The sequence below is a fragment of the Mytilus trossulus genome, unplaced genomic scaffold (assembly GCF_036588685.1).
Source record: "Mytilus trossulus isolate FHL-02 unplaced genomic scaffold, PNRI_Mtr1.1.1.hap1 h1tg000103l__unscaffolded, whole genome shotgun sequence".
NCBI lineage: Eukaryota > Metazoa > Mollusca > Bivalvia > Mytilida > Mytilidae > Mytilus > Mytilus trossulus.
Window position 1 is genome coordinate 1658795 of NW_026963296.1, and position 17670 is coordinate 1676464.

Sequence of the window (17670 nt, forward strand, 5' to 3'; positions counted from 1 at the left end):
TGGCTTATAACTCAAAAACCAAAGCATTTAGAGCAAATCTGACAATGGGTAAAATTGTTTATCATGTCAAGATCTATCTGCCCTGAAATTTTTAGATGAATCAGACAACCCATTGTTGGGTTGCTGCCCCTAAATTGGTAATTTTAAGGAAATTTTACTGTTTTTGGTTATTATCTTGAATATTATTATAGATGGAGATAAACTGTAAACAGCAATAATGTTCAGCAAAGTAAGATTTACAAATAAGTCAACTTGACCAAAATGGTCAGTTGACCCCTTTAGGAGTTATTGCCCTTTATAGTCAATTTTTAACCTTTTTTCGTAAATCTTAGTCAACTTTTACAAAAATCTTCTTCTCTGAAACTACTGGGCCAAATTTTACCAAACATAGCCAGAATCATTATTAGGCTATGTAGTTTGAAATTGTGTTTTGTGACCGGGCAAACCAACCAAGATGGCCGCTACGGCTAAAAATAGAACATAGGGGTAAAATGCAGTTTTTGGCATATAACTCAAAAATTAAAGCATTTAGAGCAAACCTGACATGGAGTAAAATTGTTTATCTGGTTAAGATCTATCTGCCCTGAAATTTTTAGATGAATCGGACAACTCGTTGTAAGGTTGCTGCCCCTAAATTGGTAATTTTAAGGAAATTTTGCTGTTTTGGGTTATTATCTTGTATATTATTATAGATAGAGATAAACTGTAAACAGCAATAATGTACAGCAATTTAAGACTCAAAAATAAGTCAGAAAGACCAAAATGGTCAATTGACCCCTTTAGAAGTTATTGTCCTTTATAATCAATTTTTTAACAATTTTCATAAAATTTGTAAATATTTACCAACATTTTCCACTGAAACTACACGGACAAGTTCATTATAGATAGATATAATTGTAAGCAGCAAGAATGTTCAATGTAAGATGTACAAACACATCACAATCACCTAAACACAATTTTGTCATGAACTGTCTGCTTCCTTTGTTTAATTCACATATACCAAGGTGAGCGACACAGGCTCTTTAGAGCCTCTATTTTATATGAGTTATGTCCCTTTGCTTTGAACTTGAAATGTTTGCCATAATATACTAAACAGTATTTTGTCATCGCAGCTGAGTCCTTTGAAACCATAAAATCAACATATCGAGACTTTTAAGTGTGTGCTGTTCAGAGATCATGATTTTTATACAACCGCAAACCTCTTTTTTGCGTCGTATAATAGTATGATTTCGTCGGCGTCGTCCGAAAACAAATTTGGTTTCCGGACAATAACTTTAGTTTAAGTGAAGGGATCTCTATTTTACCGGAAGGTTCAATACCATTAAAGGAAGGTTGGAATTGATTTTGAATATTATGGTACCAACAGTTTAGAAATTAGGGGCCAAAACCAACATTTTTGTTGTTCGGACAATAACATGTGTGTAAGTGTATGGATTTCTCTGAAATAGTACAACAAGGTTCCATATCACAATGGGAAGGCTAGGATTGAGTTTGGGGTAAATGCCCAAACGTTCAGGAATAAGGGACCAAAATTAAAAAGAAGCATTGTTCTAGTTTTCAGACTATCACTTGTGTTTAAGTGTATGGATCTCTGAAATTGTACTACAAGGAACCATACGACCAAGGGCAGGCTTGGATTTATACCAAAAGGGGATTGAATTTTTTTTTTTGGGTGTTCATTTTTTTATTTTTTTTCAAAAAATTTCCAATTTTACATTGATTATTTCTGATTTATATAAAAAATCAAAACATACACATGTAAATTATTATATGAAGTATTAGTACTGCGCAATAGCAAGCAATCTTCAATTTCATAGTATTGCGCTATAGCACAGTATTGTGCAATAGCAAGGGATCTTCATTTACACTGTATTGCGCAATAGCAAGAAATCTTCAATTGCATAGTATTGTGCACTAGCACAATATTGCACAATAATGTGACAATATAACAGTATTGTGCAATAGCACAGTATTGCACAATATCACAGTATTGCGCAGTAGCAAGAAATCTTCAATTGAAAATTAGTACAAAGAGTTTAACCCATTTCAAATGTTTAAGATCTTCCACCACATTTATGTCAGAAACCTATATTATGTCAAAAATTTGATTACAATCCAAATTCAGATAGTATCAAGCTTGAATAATGTGTTCAAACTTGCACCAACTGTTCAGGTTTCAACCTCATTGGTCGTATTAGGTTGATCTCGGCATTTTATTTAAGTACATATCTAGGAGATCCTAGTTGGTGTATAGAATGATTGTAAGGTATATACTGGCAGGTGTCATCTGACTGTGACCTCATTTTCATGGTTCAGTGGTGAAAGTTAACATTTTGTGCTTTGGTTTGGGTTTCTTAAACTATGAGCAACACGTCAACTGTATCAATGTATATTTGGTGTATGGACTGATTGTAATGTGTATGTCTGTCTGGCAGGTATCAACTGACTTTTGACTTCATTTTCATGGTTCTTTGGTCAATGTTATGTTTTAATGGTTAAGTTTATTTCTTAGAAACTGTAAGCAATAGGTCAATTATATTTGGTGATTGAAATGAATGTGAGGTGTTCATGTACATGATGAATTTCTAGTTGGGTTTATCTGACCTTGACCTCATTTTCTTTGATTATCTTACGTTTATCTGATACTTGTAGTAAAGCTTTATAATTAGGAGTATCGACATTATATTAATTTTCAGTAAAGCAGGCGAGACATTTCAGTGTGTGCACTCTTGTTTTTCTAGGAGTTATGCCCGTTTGAACTTAGAATTTTGACCTCGATATACTACTGTAAGAGTTTGTCATCGCAACACCCCTGAAATCACATAACATTATTTCATGAAATTTTGAAGAGAGTTACGACATATTACTGTAAATTCAGAAATTATAGCGCGCATTAATTATTGCGATTATGTCATTTTAGACTTAAATGCGATTTTAATTTTTACGATTTTGAGAAAAATTCTGTTAAATTCATATAAAATATTTCAAAATGCGAGTTTAAATTATTACGTTTACAACTCAGTCGCATTTTTCGCGATAATAGAAATCTCGCATTGATTTCTGAATTTACAGTATGTATATGTGCATATGCACAGGAAATTTTTATCAATTGATTTTTATACTACCGCAAAAAAAAATTAGCTGTTGTATATTGGTATCACGTCGGCGTCGTCGGCGCCGAAGACAGTTGGTTTCCAGACAATGACTTTAGTTTACGTAAATAGAAATCCATGAAATATAAACACAAGGTAAAATGTATACATGTATAACCACAAAAGGGGGAATAAACATATTTTGTAAAAAAAAAGGTGGGAGTAAAACAGTTTTTTGGGTGGGGTTGTTTGGAACAAAAAGGGGGCCAAAAGAAATTATTGTAGGGGGACAATTTTTTCCCATTTCAGATTTGAGATATTAAAAAGAAAATGTATTTATAGAACTAATGTTAAACATGTTAAATGCTGATGAAGGAATTTATTTTAGATAATAATTTTAAATTTTGCTGATCAAGGTTTTCTATTTTTAGCCATAACTTTGATGTCATTTTCTATTTAATACTTATATGATGAACTTAAGGTGGTACCTAACACTTTAACTAAAATTAATTTGGCTCGTTTAATTTTCCTAAAATTTTGACACAGTATTTACTTTGACCCTTTGACAAAAATATAAGAATTTCAAAAGATTTGAACCAACAGTTTACTCAGAAAAATTACGCTGGTTATATAGCAGTTTAAGAAATACTTATTTTGATCATTGAGAAGCTTAATATTCCCTTATGAACACAACGTCATTAAAACGTTCTGCCGATTTTACAGAGTTATCTCCCTGTAGTGTTAGGTACCACCTTAAATGTTTTTTTTTTGTGTATTAGAGTTACCCTCCTTACAATGATTTTGTTATAATTTTCTAACATGCAGGAATTAATTCCAAAAAAAGCCAAAACTAGCATTTTTAAAGTTTCCAGACAATAACTTATGTTTAAGTGTATGGAACTCTCTAAAATTGTACTACAAGGTTCCACACCACAAAGAAAAGACTGGAATTAAGTTTGATGGTTAATGATCCAAGGGGGATTCAAAAAGTTTGAAAGGGGTGGGGGGGGGGGTCAAATATTTTTTAAACAGTTTATATTGTTTTTTCAACATTTTTGTGATTTCAAATTTTTGTGACAGAAACCTATATTATAGCAAAGTTGATAACAATCCAAATTCAGATAGTATCAAGCTTGAATATTGTGTCCAGAAAAGCGACGACCTAAGCACATTTAGTACTACAAATGTACAAACGTTCCATGATTTTACAACAGTGTAAAATGAAAAAAAGAAGGATTCAATTTTGAAAATGAAATGTTTATGCTACAATCATATTGATCATGATATAGCAGTTCATATCAAGCTTTGCATTAGTTTTCTATGCATTGTTCTGATATTCTCAAAGGAAGCACATGCAGTCATGAAATAATGAATTTTATTGGTAAATAAAATATAATTTTGGAATGTCTCGTGTCTGTCAATCAAAAGTACCGATTCTAATAAAAAATACATGTAATGTAATTGAATATTAAATATTAACATACAGTGAAAACAGACACACAAAAGAATATTTCCATGTGTATACTTTATTTAATAGAGTAAAGTTATAATGTTATTCTTTATGAAAACATTCTTTACGATAAAATATTTTTGTAGGGGAAATGGTTCCAACTGAAATAAGAATAATGGCTGACAAAAGATCTATTGATTTGTACCTCAAATTACTTGAGTCAGGCTCTGAGAAAAAGAGAGACATACGTTTAGTTGTTGTTGGAAAAAAAGGTGCAGGAAAGACATCATTGATTAAAAGATTGTTCTCTGAAGAAAATACAGATGTAACTAGTACAAATGGAATAGAAATTCACACAATAAAATGCAAAGCAATGTCTGATGATGGCATATGGAATAAAGTAGATGGTATGATATATAAGCTTAAACACAAATGTTTCTCTATTCTTATGAAATCATTTATAATATTTTTGAGTGACTTATTATTCAGCAATATGATTTGATTTGTTAGGGGGTCTATCTATCAATTTCCAGTTTTAAAAGCATAGGTCTTACAAGATCTTATTGAAGGATACATTTCAATGAATCCAGGTCAAGAATTTTCATAAATAGTTCATCCAGTCAGAAACTATGTGAAGAGATATTTATGGTACAAGTGCATATCTGGTACAATAGAAATAGTACCATTAACGTTATAGGCTTTTAAACAGTATCAGAAAAGGTGAACAAAATAACTAAAGCTTGGTTTGATTTTGTCAAAATATGACCAAAAAAGTTCATTGTTACATTATTATTACAATAAAATTGAGAATGGAAATGAGAATGTGTCAAAGAGACAACAACCCAACCAAACAGCAGAAAACTGCCAACTGCCACCAAAGGGTCTCTAACACAGCGAGAAAATCCCGCACCCGTAGGCAGGCTTCAGCTGGATTCTAAATAAAATGTGTACTAGCTCAATAAAAAAGGACGTCACACTGAACTCCAAAACATATAAATGAACTAAAATTAAAAAACATACAAGACTAAATTAACAAAGGCCAGAGGCTCCTGACTTGGGACAGGTGCAAAAATGCGGTGGGGTTAAACATGTTTTGTGAGATCTATCACATTTGCATCCAAATGCATGCAACACATGGTTTGATCTCAGTCAAGATTTTGATTGTGCATGTGCTCATCATGTTCAGTTACTTCAATCCATTTCACCGGTTACACCTGCCTGATTTAAATTTAAATTAATAAGGTGAATATGATCATTGTTTTAATTAATCACACAGAAAAGAGGAATATCATGTGTTTTTAGCTCACCTAGCACCAAGGGCCAAGTGAGCTTTTCTCATCACTTGACGTCCGTCGTCCAGCGTCCGTCGTCGTCGTTAACATTTTACATTTTGAACTTCTTCTAGCGAACCACTGAATGGAATGAATCCAAACATGGCATGAATGTTCCTTATGAGGTGCTGACCAAGTGTTGTTACTTTGTAGCCGATCCATCATTCAAAATGGCCCCCAGCAGGGGACTTAGTTTAACATAGGACCCAATGGGAAATGCATACAAATGACTTCTTTTAGAGAACCACTGAATGGAATGAATTCAAACATGGCATGCATGTTCCTTATGAGGTGCTAACCAAGTGTTGTTACTTTGTAACTGATCCATCATTCAAGATGGCCACCAGCGGGGGACTTAGTTTAACATAGGAGCCTATGGAAAATGCATACAAATGACTTCTTGTAGAGAACCACTGAATGGAATGAAACCAAACCTGGCATGGATGTTCCTTATGAGGTGCTGACCAAGTGTTGTTACTTTGTGGCTGATCCATCATTCAAGATGGCCGCCAGCGGGGGACTTAGTTTAACATAGGAGCCTATGGGAAATGCATACAAATGACTTCTTTTAGAGAACCACTGAATAGAATGGAACCAAACATGGCATGAATGTTCCTTATGAGGTACTGACCAAGTGTTGTTACTTTGTAGCCGATCCATCATTCAAGATGGCCGCCAGCGGGGGACTTAGTTTAACATAGGAGCCTAAGTGAAATGCATACACATGACTTCTTTTAGAGAACCACTGAATGGAATGAAACCAAACATGGCATGAATGTTCCTTATGAGGTGCTGACCAAGTGTTGTTACTTTGTAGCCAAATTTTATCTTTTTTTTTATATGATTTCAAAAACCCAGGTAGAATCAGGTGAGCGATACAGGCTCTTGAGAGCCTCTAGTTTATATTTATCTTTTTAGATTGCCTTTTTGTCACATATCTTTTTTTATACAACCGCAAAAAAAATGTGCACTCGTATACTGGTATGCCATTGGTGTCGTCGTCATCGTCCATAGACACTTGGTTTTCGCACAATAAATTTAGTTTAAGTGAATGGATCTCTATGAAATTTAAACACAAGGTTTTAAACCACAAAAGGAAGGTTGGGATTGATTTTGGGGTTTTGGTTCCAAAAGTTTAGGAATAAGGGGCCTAAAAAGGGGTCCAAATAAGCATTTTTCTAGTTTCCAGACAATAACTTGTGTGCAAGTGTATGGATCTTACTGAAATTGTACCACAAGGTTCTATACCAAAAAAAGAAGGTTGGGATTAATTTTGGGGGATATGGCCCTAATTGTTTAGGAATAAGGGGCCAAAAACAATACTTTTCTTATACTTTGTATAAAATGCTTATTTCTTGACCAATTTCAATGTCCTTTAGTCTTGAATTCTTGGGGTTCTTTAAAATGCTGAATCTAACCGTGTATTAAGTTTTTGGATTTTGGGTCCCATTTTCAAATTGGACTGCATTAAGGTCCAAAGGGTATGTTGACGGATAATTAGAAGTTTTCCAGTCAAAAAATGTTGATCCTTCATGAAAATTGTTCGCTTTTTCTGTTGCTTTTTGTGGACTTTTTGAACTACTAATAAACTTTCAAATATGGTCTAAATCAATTCTGAATGTTCCAAATCAATACTGTTGGTGTAGATTTGGTAGCTAATGCTGTTTTAACATGTGGACACATGGATATAAAAATGTGTTTTGATTTCCAATGAGACAGCTATCCACCAAAGACCAAAGGACAAGAATGTAAACAATTATATATTAACCACACCGTCTCATAGTGATTCAAGTTTTATTTTTCTAAGGTAATATATTGATTCTTAATGCATGCTTTTTTATAATTTTGAGGAATATTGTATTATCAATAGTAGTTTGAAACTTTATTTAGCAAAATATTGATAATAAAGTATGTGTAGAATATGCATCAAGTTTTGTGGTTTTCATCAAATCGGTTATATCAAAATCACAACCAATTACAAACAACTTCCTTTTCAATTGTCATAACTGTTCTTGGGTATTTTTGTTGAACTAATGGTTAAAAAAAAATTGTATGGAAAACATTTATTTTGTAACTGTTTTGCTTATTATTATATAATGTGAGCCTACTCAACATGTATTTCATTTTTTCTATATTATTGTAATTTTCTAATGATAGGAGTCAATGAAGAAACTGAAATTCATGCAAGACTTTTGAAACAATACAAAGGAACAATTGAAGCATCAAAAGAAAAAGGAACACATAAAGCTGTTAAGGAAAACAAACCATCAATAAGTTTTGATGAATCAGAGAAATCAGAGACAGTAACCCAGCAGCCTAAAAAAAGAAAACTTCAAGTAACCACTGAATCTCAAGTTGAACTTCTATCAACATCACAACAACGAAACCAATCATTAGAACAGGCAAAACAGGATATAGAAAGCATGCTTAAATCTAATGTTGATTTCAATGACAAAGAGGAGTATGCCACATTATTGTTGTGGGATTTTGCGGGAGATGAAGAATTTTACCATACCCATCAAACTTTTTTGTCCTCAGATGCAATTTATCTTGTTGTAACAAAACTCAATGAAGCTGACGACAAAAATGCACAAGGTAACATTTCATAGAGATAAGATATGTGAGATTTAAAATATTTTATATTTTATTTAACTTTTTCTTAACTGAAAATGCAAATTGTTGTCTTGAACTATAGATCCCCATTTATGATTCAAGTAAAGAAGGACATATGGGAGGCAATCACTCAATTACTAGCATTAACTGTTCTAATTTTACTGCACCAAATGTGCATTTCAACAATGAATGTCTCTACAGTAGTGCTCGATGCTAACATGTTGAGCTAATGATAGCTTTTGTTTAAAAGAGAGATTTGTCAGTCTCACATAAATGTCATATTTATATATCACCTATCAGTTGTTTTCATTCTTTCATAAGGTAGACAATATGGAAAATCCAAATCTTGTACACAAATGTTTTATGCAGTCGGCAGGTTTTTGGATTGATGTCAGCTATTTTAACACTTCTATTCTTTAAGTGATGTCTAGTTTGCTTAACAATTTCCAAATGTTCAAGTAACCTTTCATTGGAATTGATATTTTTATTTTTTCCCAACATTTTAAAAGTTGTCTCAGATATATCTAGAGAATGTGTAGAGATATAACAAGAGTGATTTATTTTCATACCTAAAATATCACATTAATATATTCCTAAAATAACTTAAGTAATGCGGTATACATATATAATACAATGGTCATGCATGATGGTACCATGATTCTGTCTCCCTTAAAATAGAAACAGTAAATTTGTTACAATTTCTAATAACATTGTAGCGCTGGTGAAAAGAAAACAGCTTGTGATGTGTTGTTCATAATTTCTTTGAATTGATACCCACTTACATAATAGTAAAGCTACTTCTCTGGATTTTTTAACTACAATTAACTTACAGATATTCATGAGACTTTAATAAATGGTGATGGACATCATTATTCTATTTCTTTGCAGATTTATTCCAGTTATGGATGGACTCGATCCATTGCTACAGTAGACTGGAAGAGGACAAAAGTAATTCTGCTGATAGCAAGACAACATCAGATGATCTTGATCCACCAGTAGTTATTGTTGGTACTTGGAAAGATGCTGTGACCTCTGAGTCAGAAGAGGTAATGTTTATGGATTACATGTACTTCTACCGTTAGTTCATTTTTGTACAGACCATCATGTTTTACTGATAGTGTATACTAATGTAATCAGTAGAATTGAGAATGGAAATGAGGAATGTGTCAAAGAGACAACACGACTATAAAACAGAATACAGCAGAAGGTCACAAATAGGTCTTCAATGCAGCGAGAAATTTCCACACCCGGAGGGGTCCTTCAGCTGGCCACTTAACAAATATATATACAAGTTCAGTAATAATGAACGCCATACTAAACTCCAAATCAACATTTTGACAATATCTAATGAAATAACTTTGTCAGTTTGAAGTGTTTCCATGAAAATCGAATCCTTTATCACATTTCACAGAAGTTCTGTTCTTATATTGCTTTTTTTTAATATAATATAGTTATATGATCATCATATATGTTTACATAGCTTAAGTATTTACTTCATGCTTTCAAATATTTTCAAAGCATTCATTTATTTGAACAAACCAACAAACAATATTTTTTTTTCTAGATTGACGATGCATATCGAGAAAAGATTTTTACCTTTACGGAGAATATGTCAGAAGATGAACTAAGACATATAAGAAAAGAATACTTCATTTCCAACACAGAAGATGATCCCAGTGTTTTCCAACAAATCAGAGAAGACGTTCTATATTTAGCCAGAAAAATGAAAACATGGAACCAAGTTTATCCCTTAAAATTTATTCAGCTTGAAAAACGACTTCAAGAAAAAAAGAAGGAGTTACCAATTATTTCCTTTAATGAAATTCAGCACATCTCTACTGATACACATAATCCACTAAATGATGAGGAACTCAGATTGTTCCTGGAATTTCACCATGAGATCAGAGCTTTAGTTTATTTCAAAGATCTTCCTTCTTATATTATTTTAGACACACAGTGGTTGTCCAATGCTTTTAGATGTATAGTCACAGCAAAGAAATTTAGAGCTATTAGTATTAAAAATAGAACAAAATGGGATGAATTGTACAGTAGAGGCAAATTACACAACGAGGTTTTAGACGACATATTTAGTAAAAGTGAAAACACTTTTTCCAACCACAAGGAACACATCCTGAACGTAATGGAGAAATTTGATATCATTATACGTCCAAACATATCAGGAACTGAAAGAGACGCTGTTGATGACAAACATCTTTATTATATACCTTGTATGATTAAATCAGAACCTGAGTGTGATATTTACGAAATATTTAACGTGACAGAATACACATGTACTAAGTCTAACTGGTTATGTTATATGTTTAGGTTTCTACCACCTCATTTAATGAATCATTTAATTGCATCCCTATGCAGGAAATATAAAGTAGCAGAAGTTGTCACAAAGGCACAAAAAAAACAAATTGCTCTTTTCAGAAGCTCAGCTGTCTTTGAGTTAGATAAAACTACCAAATTAGCAAAATTACATATAATGAAATGTCCAAATTGGATTCAAATTCAGGTTTGGCAATTTGGGAAAGAACGTGAGAGAGGTTTGTACAAATACATTGACGATTTTGTGACAGAGGAAATTGTCAAGATAATAAACACAAGATTTAAGATGTTTAATGTGAAATTTTGGAAAAGTTGGGAATGTGGCCTTACAAAACCAGAGTCTGTGACAGGATCAAATGATTTTAGTGAGGAGCAGATTCCAGAATATTACTGTGAAAAATGTACAAGCACCCATATATTCATTAATGATTGGCAAGATCTGACCAGTAGACGATCATGCGTAAGTGGAACATTAGTGCTGTACCTGATTACAATGTGTTTACCTAAACCTTTTTCGTTTTGCATATGTTCACCAGAACTAAACTAATATTCTTCATTGCCATCTGTAGTGTCAATCCCTTTTGAGTACTATATATGTTTGTTGCTTGTTTCCATGGTTGACTTTTGGACTTCTCGATAAAAAGGGGAGACATACATTTTTGTCGAAGTGTTTTGGGTTCATGTGAATTGTTCAGTTACTATAAGAAAGAGCGTTATCTAATTTAGAAAAACAGGAAAATAGATAATTATCAAAGTACCAGGATTATAATTTAGTACACCAGACGCGCATTTTATCTTCATAAGACTCATCAGTGACACTCATATCAAAATGTTCATAAAGCCAAAAAAGTACAAAATTGGAGAGCATTGAGGTTTCAAAATTCCAAAATGTTGTGCCAAAATGTTTAAGGTACTCTATGCCTGGGATAGAAAATACTTAGTTTTAATAGTTTGAATAGAAACAGAGGCTGCATCATTAGTCCAATATTTTTAATAGATTATCAAATTGCATGCAAAAAAGTTGCAATAGATGGCAAAAGAACGAACAAAATCAAAATTCTGAAAGAATCTAACAATGCACTGTCACACAAGAAAAAGACACAAAATACAAACATCAGCACACAAAACACAGCGTAAGAAACAAAAGATTGAGCAACATGAATCACACCTATAATTAATTGTAGCACACATGTATAGTAGTACGAATAAATTAGATTTTTTTAAAATTATTTTAGCTGCCAATTAGTTGTGACATTAAACCTGGACTCAGCCAGAACAGAGATAACACCAGTCACGCCCAAACTACATCTTCTAAGGTAACCAGCAATTGTTTAAAATTTTTGATATTTTTATTTTAAATATTTCAGATAGATATCACCATAAAATATATTCAACCACTGACTAACTTACACATTACACAATGTTAGGCCGTGTTCACATTGATCTAAACTTGGGGTTGTGTTACTGTGATTCACACGTAAACTATACACAATTTGTTATAAACTTAAATGTTTACATGTAGTTTAAATCATGTTTTGTCTGCATGCAGTCGATAGTCAATGTAGGGCTTGTACGAGTTAATTTTACACAAAACAAGGTATTTAAAACATGAGTTTTACCGTTTATGTATTAAGAAGAAACGTTATTTGAATAACATTGGTATTTGTTTATTAATCAAGATTTTACCGAAGTATTTGTCTAAACTAGATGTATTGCTTTGTTATAAAAAAACAACTTTAGATAGCTTTTTTGTACTCCTTATCAAAACTTGTAGCATCATCATTGCGGTACACATAATTCATCCCGAATAGACAGAAACATTTGTCACTGGTCTTTTCTAATTCAACAATGCACTCAAAAATGCATTAATAAAAATGTTTGCAGTAAATTGTAGTGTTTTGCAAGTATCTTAGATTCGGTAAAATGCACGTAGAAATAATAAAAAAAATATCAATTTGCAATGTACAAACGTTCTTTTTAAGCATAAGTCGTAATCGAAGTATCTGAATGCAAAAGCGAAAATAACATTCACCAAATCATCAACTCACTGTATAAGTATATATCTTTCGGAATAATACGTTTTCGCGAGTGTACGTGTATCTTAATTATCTTTGATGTACTGCGAAACACCAAAAAGGGAGATACAATTTTAGTTTTATGAAGGAATGTTGGGGAATAGGATGAAAAATGTTGGCCTGCAGTATTGTTTTTCTTATATTCTCATTCTATTCGGCAAAGTTGATCATCCTGGCTTTTTTTTACTCAAAACTCCTGTCCTATCTTTTTCCAAATTTAAAGCTCAGCCCACCACCTTTTCACAGTTCCTTTACAAATCAAATGGTAATTGCTAGAACAGTGGAATTCGATTCTATGTTATAGATGAAATTAAATTTACATTTGTGAACAACTCTCGTGTACATGCAATTACAGTTAGTGTACATAGGTTTAGGGTTATCACGGCCATTGTGATCTGTAAATATATAAAACACCGAGAAAAAAGAAGTCAAACATAGTAAAAAAGCCCATTGGTGATAGCACATCAACCATATATTTCTTAAATGATTAATCTCATTATACTAATTGCATTACAGTTGTGAGGGTACATCAAAGTGCTATTTCCATTGATCCGGTAATATAGTTTTAATAAACTTAGTTTGTTACATCAATTGAAGTTTTGACCCACTAATTATATAATTAATTTCTTCAAATGTTTTAATCTAAATTTATTCAGATGACTTTTTTAAACGTATGTTTAAACATTGCTTTAATTGATGAATATCAAAAATTGTATCTAAATGTTTTAATATAATATGAATCTTCTTTAACCAAACTTTTCCATAACCATCATTTGAATATATGGTTTAAAAAAATACGTCCGATGACCCCGCCCGTAAACCAAGATGACATACAGGGTAAAAATAGTGCTAAGGGTAAAATTGCAGATTTTGGCTCATATCTCTGGGTCCAAAGGATGTTAAAGTAAATCTGACCAGAAATAAAATTGTTTGTTAGGTCAAGATATATATGCTTTGAAATTTTCAGACCTATTAGGTAACCTGTTGTGGGGTTGCTGCCCCTGAATTGGTAATTTTAAGAACAAATTGCGGCTTTTGGTTATTATCTTGAATATTATTATAGATTGAATTAAACGGTAAGAAGCAATAATGTACAGCAAAATAAGTCTTACAAATAAGTTGAATAATCAAAACGGTCAGTTGACAGTCATTGGCCTTAGTAGTTAATTTTGATAATTTTCTTAAATTTTGTAAATTTTTGTAAATTTTTACTTAATATTTTTCACTGTAACTACTGGGCCAAGGTCATTACAGATAGAGATAATTGTAAGCAGCAAGAATGTTCAGTAAAGTAAGATCTACAAACACATCACTATCACCAAAAACCCATTTTATCTTGAATCTATATGTGTCCTTTGTTTATTTTTGTTAAGCCGTGGCTGTAAATTCGAACTTCAACTTTGACAGGTTCTTTCGACACTGATTTAAAAGTTAACTAGGATTGCCAATTTTCTTGCTGAAGGTCATATATATCTTCCGGGTTCTCCTGCATCCTTCAACATTGTGTTTTTTTTCAGATACAAATACTTTATGTCATGAAACTATTATCACATTTGCTAAGACAAACATCTCTAATGATAAAATGAGACAGGTGTTATCTGTTAAAGGGGACAAAGTCCGTATCAATTATTTGTAATTCTAACATAATTTAATTTTTAAAAAGAAACCGAATTACCAAAACGTTTTTGAAGTAGGTCCTGTTGTTGTGGATTTAAGATGTAACGTAATTGTAGTCATGATCTTGTTTTCAATATAAACAATAACAAATAGCTATCATCAGGTAACGTTGATTTTTTTCGATTAAAATCTTTATTGTGCTCATTCCTGTATATTGATATAAAGATATAAAGATACATATATATTTACTATGTCTCATGTTGTCAAACGAAACTGGAAGAAAGACAGAGATTTCTGGGCAAATGTGGGTTTAAAAAAAAATTCTACTGTAATTGGGGACTTTGACCCCATTTTTTATTTTAGAGTTCACCACATCCATGCTGTCATTGTTGTTATATGTAATCCAAAACTCCTGTAAAAAGGGGGGTTTCAGATGTTTAATCAAATTAGTAATATATTTTGGATTACAACTTAGTTTGTATAAATGATAAGAGGAAGATCCCTATTATATGTTTTAGTTACTATCTATTCATAGCTATATATATATAGGTATGAGGTCAACATTTACTAGACCACCTCGATCGTCTCATGTGCGGGAAGTCTAGGGTTCATTCTCCAGTCTGGTTAAACCATATACATGTACTTTTAAATTGGTGAAATGTCTTCATGTGGACTATTATCTTGCAAACTAGCACGTTAGCATATCCAGCTCAGAGTGTCGGTCTAGCACAAAACATGATTTATTTTACATTAATATATTTTTGTCCTGAATATGCATATTAACATGGCTAAGAAGCTATCTATCATGATCATTATACATTATCAAAGTTACTAATCAATAGATGGTTTGACACAATATTTTTGCCAAATATTATACCTGAAAAGGATCAATGACGAAAATACAAAGGACATTAGAAGCTTTCGTCATTTGTGTTGCAGAGAAAACGATGTTGATGAATGTACACTTGCTCTCTTAAGGTTATTTTCTTTAATTGCAGGTGTTTATCCGTATCAACGCTAGTAATAGAGACATTTCAAATATCCGTGATGAGGAGACAGCAGCAGCCAGTTTGACAGGGGTACGTTATATCACATATCTAGCTTTGTTCTCATTTGCTTGTACTAGTATATTTTATTGCAGAAATTTGTCTCTGTTTCTTTATTACTTTGTACATCATTTACAGATTTCAGTTGTGAAAACGATAACAAATCTTAAGGTGGAGTTATTTTTTGGCTAGCTTATTATTTTTATATTTATTACTATGTTGTTTGTGTTGCTGTGGTGGCATTACTTAACTTATTTGACCACCCATTTAAATTAACAATCGATCCACCAAACAAATCTATTTAGGCCTACATGTCTTATTTTTGGATTTTACATGTTTTGTATCATAATTCTCTACCGAAATCTGTATTTCAGTTCACAAAAGAGGAAATCAATTTTTCAAAGATGGGAATGATAGCGCTGAATATTCTTGCTAATGTTTTATATGATCTATTGAAACCGGATAAACCATGTCTACGTCCAAGGTGTGATTGTGATATAACATATTTGTACAGTGAGCACAGGAATCTTAATAAACACATTCCTAGTAATTCATGGGGTGGTCCATGGCAAAGAATTCAGACTACAGACATAGCTATTGGAGATGATATTGAGCGCATAAGACTGACAAGAAACGAATTACAACATTCTAGAATATTTCATCTTGATGATAAACGTTTTAATGAATTACGTAATATACTAAGCGACCTTTTAAAACGGTTTGATCAACACAGCAAACCAACAAGGCTGTATACAGATCATCTAAATGAGATTTTGGCTAAAACTGTTTCTGTAGAGGAAGTGAAATCTGTTAAAAATCAAATATTAGGTAAATATTCTTTTAACAGTTGGATTTCAGAGCATTTTTTCAACTCCTACCCTCTTATTCACAAAGTTCATTAATATTTTAGTGTATAAGTGTATGCAGACTAGTTCAAATAAAGATGTTCTATGTTCATGCACAAAGATTGGTCCTCCTGTCTGAATTGTTTTACACTCGTTTTTAGGGCCCTTTATAACTTGCTAAACAATGTGACCTCAGGCTCCGTGGTGAAGGCCGTAATGTGACTTATCATTGTTTACTTTTCACACATTTTGACTTGGACGGAGAGTTGACACTTATATCATATCCTCTTATTTCTATATAAACACGTAATAAAACCGCCTGTTGACTTTGATCATAACTATGGTTACGTTGTATGTTAATCACTAAAGTTTCTTTTTATATTGGTCGAAATGTGTATATCTATAAAATTTTAATTTTTGTTAGTAGAATTTTAAAAAGTAACATATTTTATCTGTGCAGTGATATATTTTATTTTATTTCAGGAATGGCTATTGAAGTTGAAATAGAACACCAAATCAATGTTTCAACACAATAGAATAACAAGCTCATCGTCACATTTTGTATAAACAGTTATATATGTATTTTACGAGCAATACGTACACCACTATAGCAATAGATTTACAGAAGACCTATCATTTATGATAATAATCGATCATCCTTATTAAAAGATGGTATGCTGCTGATAAAAATAGAGTCACACAAAAAGATGACCAAGATAAAAATAAAAAAAGAGTGGACCAAAGATGAATGATTTGACTAGAATTCAAAAATGAACCAATAGTGAACTGTTTCAGTGTTATTTTTAAACTGTAAATACATGCAGTAAATACTGTGTCAACATACTATAATATGTATACATGTACAGCCAATACCATACATGTATTAATTATGTGCATAGAATGAATACTTGTAGCTATGAAAGAAATATATATATGTGAATGTAATAATGGAATCTAGAAAAAATATTTTCAGTACAGTGAAAAAATGAGATAAAACAAAATCACAATTAGGAATATTTTCTCTTTGTTTTAGTTGATAAGTTAATTGTGAGTACTCTGTTGTTGGGATGTACAAGTGCCCAGCCAGGTCCATTCTGTCTATTTTAGATGTATTTTATTCATATTTGTTACGTTTAGAAGACATGCTTTTCAACAGACTGTCGGAATTTCAATGGAAACCAATTGTGCCCCTCTTCTTTCCAATTTTTTTTTCTTTTTTTTATGAGGCTGAATTCATACAGGAATTTCTTAGGAAGAAGAACAAGAAGTT

The 17670-nt window shown here is 32.1% G+C and overlaps 1 protein-coding gene across 1 annotated transcript in view; it reads left to right on the forward strand.

The window, feature by feature from the left end:
* The window catches only part of LOC134699960 (uncharacterized), a 45802-nt gene extending 28403 nt beyond the window's left edge, over nt 1–17399 (forward strand). The window contains exons 5-12 of the mRNA XM_063561362.1: nt 4689–4949; nt 8031–8468; nt 9375–9532; nt 10051–11277; nt 12053–12133; nt 15508–15588; nt 15930–16383; nt 16884–17399. Coding sequence (XP_063417432.1) covers nt 4689–4949; nt 8031–8468; nt 9375–9532; nt 10051–11277; nt 12053–12133; nt 15508–15588; nt 15930–16383; nt 16884–16936 — 2753 coding nt within the window. The 3' untranslated portion in view covers nt 16937–17399. The remainder of the gene's footprint in view (nt 1–4688; nt 4950–8030; nt 8469–9374; nt 9533–10050; nt 11278–12052; nt 12134–15507; nt 15589–15929; nt 16384–16883) is intronic.
* Nucleotides 17400–17670: the final 271 nt, after the last annotated feature.